At 43.5% G+C, this 18,021-nt stretch overlaps 1 protein-coding gene across 1 annotated transcript in view; it reads right to left on the minus strand.

Annotated features, from left to right (window-relative positions):
- Window positions 1–3,359: 3,359 nt before the first annotated feature.
- kti12 (KTI12 chromatin associated homolog) overlaps window positions 3,360–18,021 on the minus strand; it is a 36,818-nt gene continuing 22,156 nt past the window's right edge. Inside the window, exons 5-9 of the mRNA XM_073024973.1 lie at window positions 13,047–13,126; window positions 10,668–10,827; window positions 9,888–9,950; window positions 4,485–4,556; window positions 3,360–3,566 (exon numbers count right to left, since the gene is read on the minus strand). Of these exons, the coding sequence (XP_072881074.1) occupies window positions 3,426–3,566; window positions 4,485–4,556; window positions 9,888–9,950; window positions 10,668–10,827; window positions 13,047–13,126 (516 nt within the window). The 3' untranslated portion in view covers window positions 3,360–3,425. The remainder of the gene's footprint in view (window positions 3,567–4,484; window positions 4,557–9,887; window positions 9,951–10,667; window positions 10,828–13,046; window positions 13,127–18,021) is intronic.

Genomic DNA, 18,021 nt, shown 5'->3' on the forward strand with positions numbered 1-18,021 from the left:
ATTTGTTCTTTTACAGCAGTATAACAATACAAGTACTTAAGGTTGCTATAATTTTAAAAAAATTTAATGGTGCAAAAAAAAAACCAGAGCTGTGTTCATGAACCATGCGGAAGGAGGGGAAGAAGCTGTTTTTGAATCACTGAATGTGGGTCTTCAGGCTCCTGTATCTCCTCCCTGATGCCAGTAATAAGAGGGCATGTCCCAGATGGTGAGTGCCATAGAACACTACAGCACAGTACTAACCCTTCAGCCCACGACGTGCTGACCTAAGATCAATCTAACCCTTCCCATCTACATAGGCTTCCATTTTTCTATCATCCATGTTTCTTAAATGTCCCACATGCACCTGCCTCTACCATCGTCCCTGGCAGGGTGTTCATTACAACTACTCTCTGTATAAAAACTAGCTATATATATATGTGCTAATACTTTTGCACTATACCTCTGACTTTCCTCCAATTACTTTTTAATTACGTCCCCTCGTATTAGCCATTTCTGCTGCCCGCCTGATCTCTTATCAACTTGTACACCTTTTTGAGTTGCCTCTCATACTCCTTTGCTCCAAAGAGCCTTAACTCACTTAACCTGTCCTGGTAAGACATGATCTCTAGTTCACAGCATCCTGGTAAATCTCAACACCCTCCTCGTGAGGTGACCAGAACTGAATACAATACCCCAAGTGTGATCTAATCAGAGTTGTATACAACTACATTACCTCGTGGCTCTTGAACACAACCCCCCTGAACAGGACGGAACTAGAAACCTGTACAAATTTCTTTCTTTTATTAGCCAGGAGATGAAAGGGCGAGGAAGTGGTGGTAGAACTGTAAACAATAACCAGGTAGCCTGAGCAGCTAATGTTCTCATCAGATCTTGTAATCTGATGAGAACAACATGGATGCAGTGATGAACATGCTGAGATCAGTGAAAACATTTGCTAAAGTTGCATTGGGGTTTGTTTTCTTTTGAACTGATGAGACGAATTGAAACCTAAAATCCTATTTCCCTTACAGAAAAATTTAAACCAAATGGATTAGGGGAGAGGGCAGCTGTACCCAGGTTCAATTCTGGACTCCAGCAAAGTGGGGGGGGGGGGGGGGGGGGGCGACAGTGGGGTCATTGCGCGTGCGTGAATTGTGTAGGTCAGAAGGTTAATCGGTCATTGTAAATTGCCCCTAGAGTGCGAGTGAGTGGTCGAATCTAGGCTAGTTGATGATAATGGAAAGGATGACGGAATCTTACAGAAACATATAAAATTATGAAAGGGGTAGATAAGATAGAGGCAGGAAAGTTGTTTCCACCAGTAAGTGAGACTAGAACTAGGGGACATAGCCTAACGATTCAGGGGAGTAGACTTAGGATGGAGATGAGGAGGAACTGCTTTTCCCAGAGGGTGTACTGAATCTGTAGAATTATCTGCCCAATGAAGCCGTGGAGGCTACATTTAAGACAAGATTGGACAGATTTTTACACAGCAGGTGAACTAAGGGTTATGGGGAAAAGGCCGGTATCTGGAGACGAGTCCATGGCCAGAGCAGGCTCGACGGGCCAGATGGCCTACTCCTGCTTCCATTATGTATGAAATGAAATGAACTGGTTGGTTGATGGTCAGAGCACTCATTGTGCTGCAGGGCCTGTTTCTATACTGTACATTTCTGTGAAAGAAAACTTAAAGTTAACCTGCAGAGCTATGACCTAAAAAGGGGGCACACCAAGAGCTGGAAACTGAGATTATACCTCTTTTTTGAATCAGCACTTTAATATTGTTCAATAATTCTACTCAAAATACTAAATAATGTAACAATTTAGAATGACCTGGATCAGAGGGACTATCATTTTTAGAGGCAGTAACAATAAAAGGAGAGTGCACAGGTTTTCACTGGTCTTTAAACTGTTACCACCTTGTGGTGTCTGAGATCATGGAATTTTAGAATGTTATTTCTGAATCACTGTCACCACAGAAGAGAAAAACAATTCAAGACACTGTTTCCTCTCTGAAAAGGTGGTAATGACTTCCACAAGCACCAGCCAAACCGGGAGACTGAATGAAGTGACAGGTTGCACTGAGCCGCCAGGCTGTCTGGGACTTCTGTCACCCCTGAAGATGGAACACAGAACCAAAATAGGTTCTCTGTGGAAATAGAGTGCCTGTGTTGCAGATGACCACATCCAAAACATTGCAAAAGATGAGATTTGCAAACAAAAAGTGTTAATTAAACAGAAATTCAAACTCAGTTTAAGCAGAGTGAATATTTGGGGATTTCTGTAATGACCTTCTGCATCACGATTCACTTTGCTCAATGACTGAAAGAAAATGGTAGAGCAATCCTATTACGTTTCTGAACCGTGTGCTAAATTACTGCTCCCCAATACAAACCAGGTTCAATCCTGACCTCGGGTGCTGCCTGTGCAGTGTTCATACAACCTCCCTGTGACTGCGCGGGTTTCTTCCCACATTCCAAAAAAATGTGGGGTTAATTAGCCGCTGTAAATTGCCTCTAGCATGCAGGTGAGTGATAGAATCTGGGGAGGTGGGAGGATGAGAATGTGAAAGGAATAAATTGGGGAATGAATGTTGAATTTGAATTTATTTAAATCTTACATCCATCCCACGTGAGTAAAAATCTTCGCGTTATGACTCCATCACAATGTACAGACGTGAATTCTAATGGCTTGTAGGAAGAAGCTGTCCCGTAGCCTGTTGGTCCTGGTTTTAATGCTGCAGTACCACTTGCCAGATAGAAGCAGCTGAAAGAGTTTATGGTTGGGGTGACTGGTGTCCCTGATGATCTTCCAGGCCTTCTTTATGCACCTGCTGCTGTAAATGTCCTCAATGGAGGGAAGTTCACATCCACAGATTCAATGGGCTGTCCGTACCACATTCTGCAGTGCCCAGCGATCAAGGTTAGTGCAGTTCCCGTACCAGGTGGTGATACAGCCAGTCAGGATGCTCTCAATGGTGCCCCTGTAGAAGGTTTGGAGAATTTGGGGGCTCATGCTGAACTTCTTCAGTCACCTGAGGTGGAAGAGACACTTTTGTGCTTTTTTTGCCACAAAGGCGGTGTGTACTGTCCAGGTGAGATCATCAATATCAGGGAACTTGAAACTGCTCACCCTCTCAACTGCAGTCCCATTGATGTTGATTGTGGGGGGGGGGGGGGGGGGAGGGAAGCCTGTCTCCAATCCTACTGTAATCCACAATCAGCTCGTTTGTTTTTTTGAACACTGTGGGAAAGGTTTATTTTGGCATGACTGTGTCAAAGTGCAATGGCTGGCATAGATTTAGTGGGCTGAAGGGTCTATTCTGTGCCCTATGATCTTCCTTTAGCCATGAAAGATACCAGACAGAAACAAAAGGCTCAAGACAAAAATATTTTTAATTTTAAAAAAAATGCAAGTCACGATTCATAGCTTTCAATTGCTTGTCAGTGCAAGCTTCGGTTAATATACTGTACAAACATATTTGCAATTTGTCCAATGTTTTCTGTGGGGTGCATCTTGGTGTAGCTGATGAACTGGCGTCTCAGTTTGCGTAGCTCTGCCATGTGAAGGCTGCGTGTCAGTTCTATGTGATGAGAGTTAAGGACATTTATGGCTATCTGATGTTTAACAATCACTAATGAGTATTCAAATGAATATTAAGGTCTTCCAAAGCAACACAGCTGAAAGGAAGTAACAATGGTGCTTACATCACATCTTGCAGAGTTTCCGCACCTTTTGGCAATTAGGAATTCCTCAATTAACTGAAAGCAAAGTCAAAGCAAGCTACAGATGATAGAAATCTGAAGATGCTGGAAACATTCAGCAAGTCAGGCAGCATTTGTGGAGACAGAAATTGTTACTGTTCCTGTCTTGAGGACCCTTCTCAAATGTAAAATATTAATGGTTTTTCCTCCCACAGATGTTGCCTGATCTGCTAAGTATTTCAACTTTTTGTCTCATTTCAGCCTTCACCTACAGTTAGGCCGTAAGACAGCACCAGAATTAGGCTTTTTGGCTCTTCGAGTCTGCTCTGCCATTTGATTATTGGTGAGTTATTTTCCCCTTTCAACCCCATTTTCCTGTCTCTCCCCATAACCTTTTTTTTGCCATTACCAATCAAGAGGCTATCAGCCTCTGCTTTAAGTGTACCCAAAGACTTGGTCTCCACAGTCAGATGTGGGAATGAATTCCTCTGGCTACAGAAATTCCTCCTCATCTCAGTTCTAAAGGCATATCCTTTTATATGAGGCTGTGTCTTTTGGTCCTAAACTCTCCTATTGGAAACATCCTCCTCACTTCTACTCTATATCCAAACCTTTAAATATTCAGTAGGTAACGGCTAGGTTTTGAATCCACCTACCAGAGAAAATTTCTCCATCAAATCCTCAACAGCTCAATTGCACCAACCCTGGATTCAAGGGAGTATTAGCATACCAAGTCCAACCTTTTGAACAGCAATACAACTGCTCTCTATTTAGGCCAACCTTTGAGATTTAAAAGGATATTTTCATGTTGGCTCCCGGTACAGTGATCAGGTCTCCTGGTACACTTGTCTTCTGTGCGTTTAATACTGCCTGAGGTAAATGAACAATATTTTAAAATTAGGTTTTAAAACTCACATTTTAAACCACAGTACTGACAAATGTTTTGGGAAGTCGGGAGAGAGGTTAGGTAGAATACAAGTTACATTTTTATCCCATCATCCTGGGCTGCAATAAATACAGATCCTATTCTCCTCTGCCCAGACAGTAGCACATTGTAATGTTAGCGGGGGGGGGGGGGGGGGGGTAGTCTGAGCATTGGCTTTCTGCACAACACTGCCCCGGAGTTGCCACTGATTTGTAATCCCACTCTGACATCTGTACAGATGTGAAATGTAGATAACAGTATGGGAAAGTATGCTCATCAGTACAGTCGGGAGGGCACGAATTCTGACCTTGTGCCAAGAGCTTTGCTCTGTATCTGTCTTCCACTGACACCCACCTCAAGAAGAAACTCACTTGTTGAACAGAAGTCATTTATTAACTGAAACTAGAGTTCTAAGAGTGTGCAAGTCAACAGCAAGTGAAGAATACTTGATTTCACCTGACATCCACTTGCTTGCTAGGCAATGGAATTTAGTCACTGAGCCATACAGGAGCTTTGCCCAACTTGTCCATGCCAATTAATGTGCCTATTTAAGCCAGTCCCATTTGCCTGTGTTTGGCTCCTGTTCCTCTAAACTTGTCTTTTAAATGCTATAATTGTACCTGCCTCAAGATTTAATCCAACTCCCACAGGACAGAAGACAGAATAGTGGGGGGGGGGGGGGGGGGGGAGGTGAACAACAGTATTGGGGACAGAACAGAGACAGTGAGTATGACAATGTGTGAAAGAATATGACAATTATTATGTAGTGACTTTCACTGCTCATTAAAGGGGAGTTTGAGTTTAAACAAATAGACAACTTATTCTTCCTATTGACAGTTCTGGTGTTGCCAAAAAGGGAGGCGATCACGACTGGGAGTGGCCACTTTGAGAAAGGCTGTTTTGAGGATGAAGTGCAAAGTCTTTGACGAAGGAGAATTCAGCAAAAAGGTCAAGGGGCAAGATTAAATCAAGATAAGGTATTTTCTTTTAAACATAATACAGGATGATCACCACAAATCCAGAGTGATTGGGACTTGTGCAGTGAATCTGTCGAATCGCAAGTGGTTAAGTTAGGATTAAATGAACACCTCTAACGCACTTGATGATCACCTCACCCTACCTTTAAAGTACCCTGTAAATAGTACAAATTGGATAATGAAGAGAAAAAGCATTCAAGCAGCTCAACACAGTGACACCATCTTTTGATGCTTTCTAACCTGTTGGTGATTCTGCATCCTCTGTAGTTAGTGCATCTTGGAGTACAACAACAATACAAGGCAGTTTTGTCCGCATTGTAGGCCTGCTCAGGACTTAAGTTTTCATCAGAAACTAACTTAGTGAACTCATCAATCTCAGCAGCTGCTTCCTTGTCCACTGACCCTTTTTTTCACCATATGTTGACTGCACGAAATTTTGTGCTTGAAACGGTGAAGCCACCCTTCACTGTATTCAGTCATGATCCAGCCCTAATTCTTCATGAAGTAATTTTGCTTGTTCCTTCACCATCTCTCCTGACAGTTCTACACCTTCACTGAGTTTAAATCACTTCGAGAAGTTTATCCAGTTGTGAACATCTTCCAGCTTTCATTGTTTTCTTTAAACACACCTGCTTTTTTGATTCACTGTCAGCAAATAACTGGAGCAACTTTTCTTTTTGTTTCTTTATATGTGGAAGAAAATGAAATTTTGAATTAAATCTTGTTGTCAAGCTTAACTAGGCTGGGGTCATGAGGGTGACAGGATAAGAGGCAGATGCTGCCTTGCTTGTGCAAGCTAACAATAGCTCGATGTGGATCATGCCAGCAATGAGGTATTGTTAACCTTTTCTCAAGATTGTCTAGCAAATAGAGGAACCAACTGTAGACATGCATTTCTAATTTTGTGTATTGCACAGGAACATCAGTAGACTTGCTGATACCCAACAAGTGCTTCTTGAAATCGCTGACCAAGTATGTTTGGCTGTTGCTCAAAATTTGCTGTATAAACTTAAGATGTAACCTGACATTGGCAGACTTTGAAGACAACAGCTCCCAGTGATTACGTATTAAAGGGTTAATACGTGTTTTTATTTCTGTTCCTTAAGAGTAAAGTCTCTCTCAGTAAATTGGTGACAAAATCCTTTTTCAAGTCTTATATGCTACATCAGGATAATTCTTCAACATCATAAACTGTGGAAGAACCAATGTTATACAAGTCGCATATGCTTTTCACAGACATGCCACCGTTGAGTTTTATCTTGTATAGATGACGTATGATGTTTACACTTTACACAAGAAGCTCTTCCTTTATTCAATGAAGACATGACCGGGACTAGATAAGCACAGGTTAGAAAAATAAACTCTTTAAAAGACCATGCCAACAGCCAATCCTGCTAATGGTACCACCAACACAGTGGCGATGGGTTGGTGCGGCGACGCAGGAGATTTGAAATTAGGCTGACGAAAGTTATGTCTGAACCAGCGGTGGAACCAGAATACTGATTGCCAGACTCGAGGTGGATGACGGTCAGTGGAGTGGTGTACTTTTCTTGTGAAATGTGTGAGATCGGGGAGAGGTCAACTATCCCTGATCACTGCTGCACACTTGCAGTCAAGATGATCATTACTATATGGTCTAACAAGGCAATCTCTATGCTTCAGGACTGTTCTGAACGGACGAATGGTCATCTCATGGCCCAACGAGAAGCCCCGGCTGAAAGCATAGGTGCTCTCCCTAACAAAAGCCTGGGACACTACCTTCATATCCGGTGACAGAACAGCCAGGAAGTACCTCACCTTAAACATCAAGAGGGCAAAGGCTGCCTAAGAACAAAAGATTCAGGAGTACCTGTCCATTAACTATCTCTGGTGTATGTGGCTGGGCATCAAGGACATTACTAACCACGCAAAGAAAACAGGGGTCAACTGTATCAGTGACATCTCTCTCCCTAGCACTCTAAACAGCATTTATGCACACGTCGAGGCATGCGACACATACACTGGCCACGAAAGCTACCACTTACCGCCCCCAGGTGAGCAGCCACTGTCTAACAGCAGCAGACGTGAGAAGGACTCTGCAGAAAGTCAACCCCATAGGGCATCCGAGCCAGACAACATCGCAGACCGAGTGTGCTCACTGACATCTTCAACACTTCACTCATCCAGGCTGCTGTCCCCACATGCTTCAAATCAGTCACCATCATCTCTTTAGCAAAGAACTCTACACCTTTAGATCCAAATGACTAACACCCAGAAGCACTGACGTCAACCATCATGAAGTGCTTTGAATGGCCAGAAATGGTAATTATCAAAAAATCCATTTCTGCCACACTGGACTCTCACTAATGTGCTTACTGACAGAACTGCTCTACAACCTGATATACCTAGAAAAAGACACATGTCAGGATGTCGTTTCTAGATTTCAGTTCAGCTTTGAACACTATTGTCCCACAGATCTTGGTGAACAGACTCCTACTCAGTCTGAATACACCATTGTGCAATGGGGTGTTGGGCTTCCTAACCATCAGAGCTCAGATAGTCAGGATTCACAATGACTCCTCCCTCCCCACGAGTGCTAGTGACAGAAACAGGAACACAGCTGAATTAGTGCCTCCCAAGCTGGAGTAAGGGCAAGAGCTTCAGGTATTTTGATCACTGGGATCTCTGGAGCAGGGGTGAGCCGTGGAGGAAGAACAAGTTGCACCTAAAATGGAAGGATCAATGCCCTTGCAACATTGCTAGTGCCATCCAGGAGAGTTACAGGTGGTGAGACGGTGGGTGGGACCCAGAAATTCAGGACAGGTGGAGAAAACAGAACAGGCAAGTCCAGTGGGCAGAGAGGAGAGAGATAGGTGGGAGTGGTGATAGGTGTGACTACATTTGCAAGGATCTGCAGAGATAAAATGATTGAGCTGAGAGTGCGGATCAGCGTGTGGGATGATGATATTGTTTCAATCACAGAAATGTGGTTGAGGGAAGGGGAGTACTGGCAGCTCTATGATCCAGATACAGATTTTTCAAAGGTGCCAGAGGAGGGTACAAAAGGCAAGGGGATTTTGCACTGCTGATCAATGACAGTATCACAACAGTTCTCAGGTAGGACATCACGGAGGGATTGGCCAATGAGATTATATACAACTGGAACTTCAAAATAACAAACAGGTGATCACTTGGACAGCATTACTAGGCTTCCCAACAGTCAGCGGGAAGTACAACAACACATGTAGGCAATCACGGTAGTATGCCTAAACCATAGTGCAGTATAGTATAACATGCTTTATATTGACTGAGATGGTCTTAGCGCAAGGGCTGCAGAAGGGAAGGAGTTTCTAACACGTATTCAGCAGGGGTGGGTTTTAAGGCATTAAGTGGAGAGCCCTGCATGGGAAGTGGCTGTACTCAGACTTATCTTTGGTAATGAGGATGGACAGTCTGTGCGAGTGTCTTTGGTAACAGAGACCATAGCTCTGCAAGTTTCAAAGTATCATGGAAAAAAATCAAATTGGCCCTAGAGTTAGTCTTAAATTGGGGCTGAGGGCTAATTTCACAAAACAGGACCTGGCGAAAATAGACTGAAAGCGGCTTCTGGAGGGAGAAACAATAGTCAATAAATGGGAAGTGTTTAAAAATGGTGTAGTAGGAACTAAGAGTCAGTGCATCCCCTAAATAAGGAAGTATATGTCAGAAATAAGGAAGTACATGTCAGATATTGGCATTTGGTATCGATGGGGTATTTTGTCAGTATTGGGCATCACAGTTGTGTAGTGGTTAGTGCAAGGCTATTACAGTTTGGGGCGATCCAGAGTTCAATTCTTGCGCCATTCTGTAAGGAGTTTCTGTACGTCCTCCCCGTGAAATGTGTGGGTTTTCCCTGGGTTCTCTGTTGTCCTCCCACAGTCCAAAGGTGTACCAGGGAGGTTAATTGTCCTGTGATTGAGCTAGGGTTAATTAGGGTTGTGGTGCTGCCCGGCAGCGTGGCTCGAAGGGCTGAATCTGCACTGTATCGCTAAAGAAACATTCACCAGGTTTTGAAGGATGGCAAGTTAGAAAGGGGTATGATAATATTGTAAAACAATGATTTTCCACGCAGAGGATGGAAGTTGCCTGGAATAGACTGCCCCCCAGAGGAAGTGATGGAGACAGATACAATTACGACATTTAGGAAAGATGCAGAGACACGGTCAAGTGAGATCAGCATATTATGTGCTGACATGGATGAGATGGGCTCAATGGCCGGTTTCTGCACAATTAACTATGACACCAAGTGCCTTCTCACCAGAGAACAAGAAAATAACTCACCATCAGTATTTCCTGTGTGACCCTGTCCAATTCGTACAAGAAGTTTGTAGAGGAAAGTGGTTGCTAAAAAAAAATTGCAGACACATTAAATTTTACTTGACTGCTGGAATCAAGTATCGACAGGCCGCTCTTCTGCCCTAACTGAATGTTTAATCTGCAAAAAGATTTCACTTTTAAACCTTCATCACTGGAAAATTTTACCACAGTTTAAGATTCTTTATTGTGGGTCTGGAATCACTTTACTTCTGTATCCAATTACAAATAAAATTACTAGATTTCAAGCAATAAACTGTAGATCAAAATTCATACAGTCAAAAATCAAATCCACCCTTGGATAATTTTGCTAGTTACTTAAATGTGCGCCCTGTGGTCAAACTTCTAATTTAAGAATACTTCTATCAAATAACTATTTTTTGAGAATAATCCCATTGCTATAATCATTTTGACATCAGGTGACACCCTCACCACCTTCACCCCACTTTTGCACAGGAAACATTGGTCATCTAACATAAGTTGTAACTGTCTTTCAACGGTTAGAGAAAAACGTATTAGCCAAATGAGTGGTCAAACACCCTTCTACTCGTTCTTCTTCCACTCTTCGATATTTTTGTTTCATTCACAAAAGAACTCAAAAGAAAATGAAAACACCCCAATACTCTAGTGAATATTCTAGGTTTGCATGGAACAGTTTTCTAGAAATGAATCTAGAATTCATGGGGTGTCCAGGCCAACAGTGGTTACACATTTCATTGTAGAAGTTTTCTCACCGTCCTCACTTACACTTAGCGTTGACTGGTTGGGTGGTGGGGCTTTCCTGTGGAAGATTGCATCGCTTATAGCCTCAAACGGGAGGGTATCGTCTTTCTGAATGGTGAACAATGGGCTGTCCCATCGGTTTCTGGAATCGGGAGCCTCAAACCTCATCACCAGTGCATCAAAGCTGATGGAATTACAGAGAAGTCAAAGTTAGAACTCATTCACACCAGGTGATGTTATCGCATCGGTTGAATAGATAACTGGGAGGGATTTCCAGGAATAATTTAAACAGCACCTTGAACACAGTAATATCTAAAGGATCTCAGCTGAAATCCAACACTCACGCAGAGATTAAGATTAAAAACAAACACCTGGTTGCAGAGGCTTTTAAAAATCATCTTCAAAAGATTAAAAAGAAATTCCTGAGCTCAAATGAGGGCCCAGCTGAAGGAGGACTAATGAATAATGGGCCACAAAGGAAAAGGAGAGCTTGGGAAGGAGATTACGGACATGGGTACAACATGCCAAGGGGCTTCATACGTTTCTCAAGCAGCTGCAAAACAAAGGAACAAAATCAGCAGTGAGGGCAGCTCAATTTTGTTCCACTGGAGCAGGAAACAACACATACCCATCCCTCTACAGAGGTGTCTGCTGGGAAGCTGGTCAGACCGACAGGTTGTGATGAAGGGCACTGGAGAATAGTGAAGCATAAGCTCTGGCACAGGCGGTGGTGCTGCTGCATCACAGATACAGCAACCCGTGTTCAATTCTGGCCTCTGCTGCTACACGCATGCTTACCTGTCCATGACTGTGTGGGTTTCTTTCCCATTCCAAAGACGGGCTACTGGTAGATTAATTTATCGGCAGCAGAGTGGGTGGTAGTGGAAATAAAAGTCAGGTTGAAGTTGATTGGCTTGTGAGAGAATAGGTTACAGGGAAGTAATTGGCAAAGGGGAAAAGGTGTTATTCTGTAGGCTGCTCTAGATTCAATGGGCTGAACAGCCTCCTATATCAAAATTACATATGATCAAATACAATTGGAGCAAATGACAAGTTTCTGGAATGTTAATATTATGTATTAATGCTGGCGGACAAAATAAAGTAGATGAACCACCTTCTGTTAGGCAAACTTGAATGAATGGATCCTTTCACCCGTCACTTAAACAAAAAGCATCCAAGGGTTTATGAATTCATATCTTCATTTTAAATACAGTTGCATAAAGTTCAGGCAAAGTGTAGCAAGCAAAACTAAACACTTTTGGTTCTTTGATCCTTGTCTCTGTTCTCCTTCCCCGTTTACCAAGTTTGCTACACCAGAGTGCTGTTGAACTGCCTTGGCTATGCACAAATGATAATGTCTAGATGTTAGGGTTGGTGAAAAACAGGTAACATAATGACGATTGGTCAAATGTCATAGGAGCCAACAGAATGTCTCCCACTGTCGAGTTTGGAACGTAGTTCATTAGATCTGGTTAAACTGGCATAAGAAAACACTTTTATAATTAATGGTTGGTGTCTGCTTCTAACTTTACAATAAACAAAATCTATCAAAAAGGTATAAAGTTCAATGTACAACTATTATGAAAGTACATATACTATATTCAACCTTGAGATTCGTCTCCTTGCTGGCAGCCACTAAACAAAAGAAACCTAATAGACCCATTAAAATAAAAGACCACCAAACACCCAATGTGCAGAAATAAAACAAATCGTGCAAACAATAAAAGTAAGCAAATAACATTCAGAACTGAAATTTCTGAAAGGGAGTCCACAGCCTCAAAGCCAGTCATCACTGCAGCCGGTCCAGGAGCCTGTTTGTCATAGGCTACAGCTTCAGTTTAGCACAGAGATTAGTAAACCTGTGGAGCAGTAAGCTGAACACTGTCCCTCACCTCCACCACCCCCCCCCACACCCTGATCGTTTCAATCTGTCCTCGCACCTAAATTGGTTTAAAGGGATATAAAGGGATATAAAGGTAGGTATATGGAGTTTGATCGCATATCAGCCAAGATTTTACTGATTGGTGGAACAAGTTTGAGACCAGCTACTTATGCCTGTAATAAAATATACGGTACAAACCTTCAATGGCCCCAGTCTGACGCCAAGGCTCTGGGATGCAGATCAGGATCACTGCTTCCAGAGCCAATGAGCCAATCACCCAATGAGCAGGAGTCACTGCCAGAACAAACATCATGGCCAATCACAATGAGCCAGTGAAACCTTACCCCAGAACTACTTGAAGTTTCAATAAAATGAAACAGCATAGAACTGACACTGCACACACAATGAGTCGAATGCAGTAGTTCCCTAGCTGGGCCATCAATGAGCTTGGTTGTTGGGCTGGATGCTGCCCGCAGAACGCTAAAACTGGGAGGGACTGTAGAGGGCACCAATGAGCTTACATTGTCTGGAAGTACTGTTGCTCCTGCTCTCTGCTTTGGTTCCATGACGAACAGATGTCAACTGCAGTCTCACAGTGAATCTGGAAACAACAGCAACAAAGACATAAAAGATCGCATCTCAACATAAAACAGAAGCCCTCTCAAGAACTTGAGGATTGTTAAGTACAAAGCAGATTTGGCCAGGTAGTCTGTGGTGGATAGGAAAAGCAGGTTGTTCCAAGGGATGGAGAAATACAGGCAACTGTTAAATCCGCGGTCACACAGAGCTGTATAGCACAGAAATAGACTCCTTGACCCAACTCATCCATGCCGACTGTGATGTCTACCTTTGCTAACTCTGGCCTGTTTGTTGATGTTAGGTAGGAGGTGGAGGAGGTCTCTCACAGATTAGGGAAACACTGGGATTGGAAGTCAAGATGATGATCAGCAAAACTAGTCAATGTTCAGTGGCAACTGCATGGTTCAGGGAGAGACAGAAGGGAACCGAGCACTGGTGTTCCATTCAGCAAACAACGCAGCTCTATCCGCACAGAAGACACAGTTTTTTACCAGCAGTTTTAATGATAACATTAGGGAGGAGCATGATTGAATGCAGTTTAGAGAGTAAAGCTGGGATGAATAAGAGGAGGAGAGGAACTGACATGACCATGATCATGACAGGAATTTGCAATGAAAAGATTAAGCATCCAAGTTTTTCCTTGCATTGTGTTGCCATGCAATCATCCACTTCAAACTAATTTACCTTACACTGGTGTTCAAAATCTTCCTGTGTACAAATTAGCTGTCTAGTAGTCTTCATCCCAACACATCAAAAGGAATAACGCCCTTAAGTGTGAAAGAGCTCCTTTTCTTTTGTATTATCTGCACTACTTACTCCCAAGTTCTCTTACAAGTTGGGAATGAATGGACACACTTCCATGGGATTATGGAGACTTCCAAAACCTCACCCAATACCCATGTGAATGACTGAACAGTCAATGTCTGAAGTTATTAATGATGTCAGTTTGACTCATGTCTAACCACCAGGCCAAATGTCACACACAAAATGCTGGAGGAACTCAGCAGGCCGGGCAGCAACTATGGAAAAGAGTAAACCATCAATGTTTTGGCCCAAAACATCGACGGTTTACTCTTTTCCATAGTTGCTGCCTGGCTTGCTGGGTTCCTTCAGCACTTTGTGTGTGTTGCTTGGATTTTCAGCAGCTGCAGATTTCCTCATTTGCTATCAGAACAAATGTCACAGGTAAGATCCTAACTCCATAATTTGATCAACTGGTCTGGTCAGAACTTTCAAAACACTCACTGCTAGAGGATTAGCCTTTGAGGTGAGGTGACCAATATGTTTTCCCCTGCTTCTTAGAGATGAATAATTCCTATGAAAATACTCAGAATTCTCCAATCCCCTGGCCAACATTCATCCTATATCAACAAATTGAATGATAATGTGGTAAGTTTGATCAGGAAATTAGTGGATGACACCAAGATTAGGGGTGTAGTGGACAGTTTATCAAAGCTTGCAGTGGGATGTGGACCAGCTGGAAAAATGGAGTGGACTGAAAATGGCAGATAGAATTTAATGCAGACAACCCTAAGGTGTTGAACTTCGGGAGGACTTACACCATGAGCAGGAGGGCACTGCAGAGTGCGGCAGGACCGTGGGACTTGGGTATACAGACCCAAAATTCCTTTGAAGTGATGTCACAGGTAGATAGGGTCGTAAAGAGAGTTTCTGGCACATTTGCTTTCATAAATCAAAAATAAGCATTGAGTACAAGGGATGGGATGTTATGTTGAAATTGTAGAAGACCTTGGTGAGGCCTAATTTGGAGTACCGTATGAGGTTCTGGTCACCTAACCCACAGGAAAGATATCAATAAGATTGAAAGAGTGCAGAGAAAATTTAACAAGGACATTGCCACGACTTGAGGACCGGAGTTACAGGGAAAGGTTGAATAGGTTAGTCCCTGGAGCGTAGGAGGATGAGGGGAGATTTAACAGAGGTATACAAAACTATGAGGGTTATAGATAGGGTAAATGCAAGCAGGCTTTTTCCGCTGAGGTGGGCGAGACTAGAACTAGACATCAAAGGTTAAGGGTGAAAGGTGAAATGTTTAAGGGAAACATCTTCACTCGGAGGGCGTAGAAGGAGCTGCCAGCATAAGTGGTGGATGCAAATTGGATTTCAACATTCAAGAGCAATATGAATAAGTACACGGATGGGAGGATACCATGTTCTAGGTGCAGGTCGACGGGATGAGGCAAAATAATGTCTGGCACAGTGCAGATGGGCTGAGGGGCCTGTATCTGTGCTGTAGTTGCCATGACTCTATAACACAAGCAAAGCAGGTCAATGCTGACCGCTGGAGCTTGCTATACACAAACTGCTGCCAATGTATCTGCACAACAATAAGTAAACCTCACAATGGAAAAGCAAATTACTGCCTGCAAAGCATTTTGGCATGTCTGGAGGACACAAATCGAATTAAATTCAACTTCAGACGACGTGTGTGGGGAAAATGCATATTGCGAAATAGCTCTTTGTAGGGAACAGAAAGCAATCATCAGAAAAAGTAATTGAGAAAACCTGGTTCACAGCAAGAAGGCTGCGAGTGAACTGCTGATTTTTTGGAGGGAAGGGAGTTTTTTTAACTACTCGGGTTAAAGAGAGGCAAGACAGTGCAGGTGCGTGATGTCAGCCAGTAAGAGTGCAAAAGGTTTAAAAAGAATACTGCTGTATCCTGCAGGCAGTATCGGAGCGGGCAGTGGAGTGAGAGGCAGCAGAGTGACAGGGTTTTGGCTCAATGGGCTTAGGCGGTAACGGGACGAGGCGAGGTAGGAAGTATGTGTGTGAGGCCAGTTTTCTGTGCTCGGTGTCAGATGTGGGGGGGTCCTGGAGTCTCCCAGCGTCCCGGACGGCCATATCTGCACCAGGTGTGTCGAGCTGCAGCTCCTGAGGGACCATGTTAGGGAACTGGAGATGCAGCTTGATGACCTTCACCTAGTCAGGGAGAGCGAGGAGGTGATAGCGAGGAGATATAGAGAGGTGGTCACACCAGGGCCACTGGAGAAGACAAGTGGGTCACAGTACTAGAGTCAGGTACTAGAGAGTACTCCTGTGGCTGTACCCCTTGACAATAAGTACTCATGTTTGAGTACAGTTGGGTGGGGAGAGGGGGCAGCCTACCTGGAAGCAGCAGCAGTGGCCGTGCCTCTGGCACAGAGTCTGGCCATGAGGAGTAGGGAAGAGAAGAGGAAGGCAGTAGTGATAGGGAACCATAGTTAGGGAGTCAGACAAGCAATTCTGTGGACGCAGGAAAGAAACTCGGATGGTAGTTTGTCCCCCAGGTGCCAGGGTCCAGGATGTATCAGATTGCATCCAAGATATCCTGCAGTGGGAGGGAAAACAGCCAGAGGTCGTGGTACATATTAGTTCCAATGACATAGGTAGGAAAAGGGAAGAAGTCCTGAAAAAAAAGACTACAGGGAGTTAGGAAGAAAGTTGGGAAGCAGGACCACAAAGGTAGCAATCTCAGGATTACTGCTTGTGCCACGCAACGGTGAGAATAGGAATAGAATGAGGTGGCAGATAAATGCGTGGCTGAGGGATTGGAGCAGATTTCTGGATCATTGGGACCTCTTTTGGGGCAGGTGTGACCTGTATAAAAATGACGGGTTGCACTTGAATCCTGGTGGGGAGGTTTGCTAAGGCTATTGGGGAGAGTTTAAACTACAACTGTTGGGGGGTGGGAATCAAACCGAAGAGACTGGGGAAGAGGAGGTTAGCTCACAAATAGAGAAAGGTTGTAGACAGTGCGAGAGAGAGGATAGGCAGGTGATAGAGAAGGGACGTGCTCAGACCGAAGGCTTGAGATGTATCTATTTTAATGCAAGGAGTGTTGTGAACAAAGCGGTTGAGCTTAGAGCAAACATGATGTGATGTGGTGGCCATTATAGAGACTTGGATGGCTCAGGGACAGGATTGGTTATTTCAAGTGCCGGGTTTTAGATGTTTCAGAAAGGACAGGGAGGGAGGCAAAAGATGTTGGGGCGTGGCACTGTTGATCAGAGATAGTGTCACAGCTGCAGAAAAGGTGGACACCATGGAGGGATTGTCTACAGAGTCTCTGTAGGTGGAGGTTAGGAACATGAAGGGGTGAATAACTTTACTAGGTGTTTTTTTATAGGCTGCCCAATAGTAACAGGGATATCGAGGAGCAGATAGGGAAACAGATCCTGCAAAGATGTAATAATAACAGAATTGGCGTGATGGGAGATTTTAATTCCCCAAATATCGATTGGCATCTCCCTAGAGCAAGGGGTTTAGATGGGGTGGAGTTTGTTAGGTGTGTTCAGGAAGTTTTCTTGACACAATATGTAGATAAGCCTATAAGAGGAGAGGCTGTACTTGATTTGGTATTGGAAAATGAACCTGGTCAGGTGTCAGATCTCTCAGTGGGAGAGCATTTTGGAGATAATGATCATAATTCCATCTCCTTTACAATAGCATTGGAGAAAGATAGGAACAGACAAGTTAGAAAAGCGCTTAATTGGAGTAAGGGGAATTATGAGGCTATCAGGCAGGAAATTGGAGGCTTAAATTGGAAATAGATGTTCTCAGGGAAAAGTACGGAAGAAATGTGGCAAATATTCAGGGGATATTTGTGTAGAGTTCTGTATAAGTACGTTCCAATGAGACAGGGAAGTTATGGTAGGGTACAGGAGCCGTGGTGTACAAAGGCTGTAATGAATCTAGTCAAGAAGAAAAGAAAAGCTACAAACGGTTCAGAGAGCTAGGTAATGTTAGAGATCTAGAAGATTATAAGGCTAATAGGAAGGAGCTTAAGAAGGAAATTAGGAGAGCCAGAAGGGGCCATGAGAAGGCCTTGGTGGGCAGAATTAAGGAAAACCCCAAGGCATTCCACAAGTATGTGAAGAGCAAGAGGATAAGACGTGTAAAGAATAGGACATATCAAGT

Source organism: Hemitrygon akajei, chromosome 21, assembly GCF_048418815.1.
Source record: "Hemitrygon akajei chromosome 21, sHemAka1.3, whole genome shotgun sequence".
In the NCBI taxonomy this organism is placed as follows: domain Eukaryota; kingdom Metazoa; phylum Chordata; class Chondrichthyes; order Myliobatiformes; family Dasyatidae; genus Hemitrygon; species Hemitrygon akajei.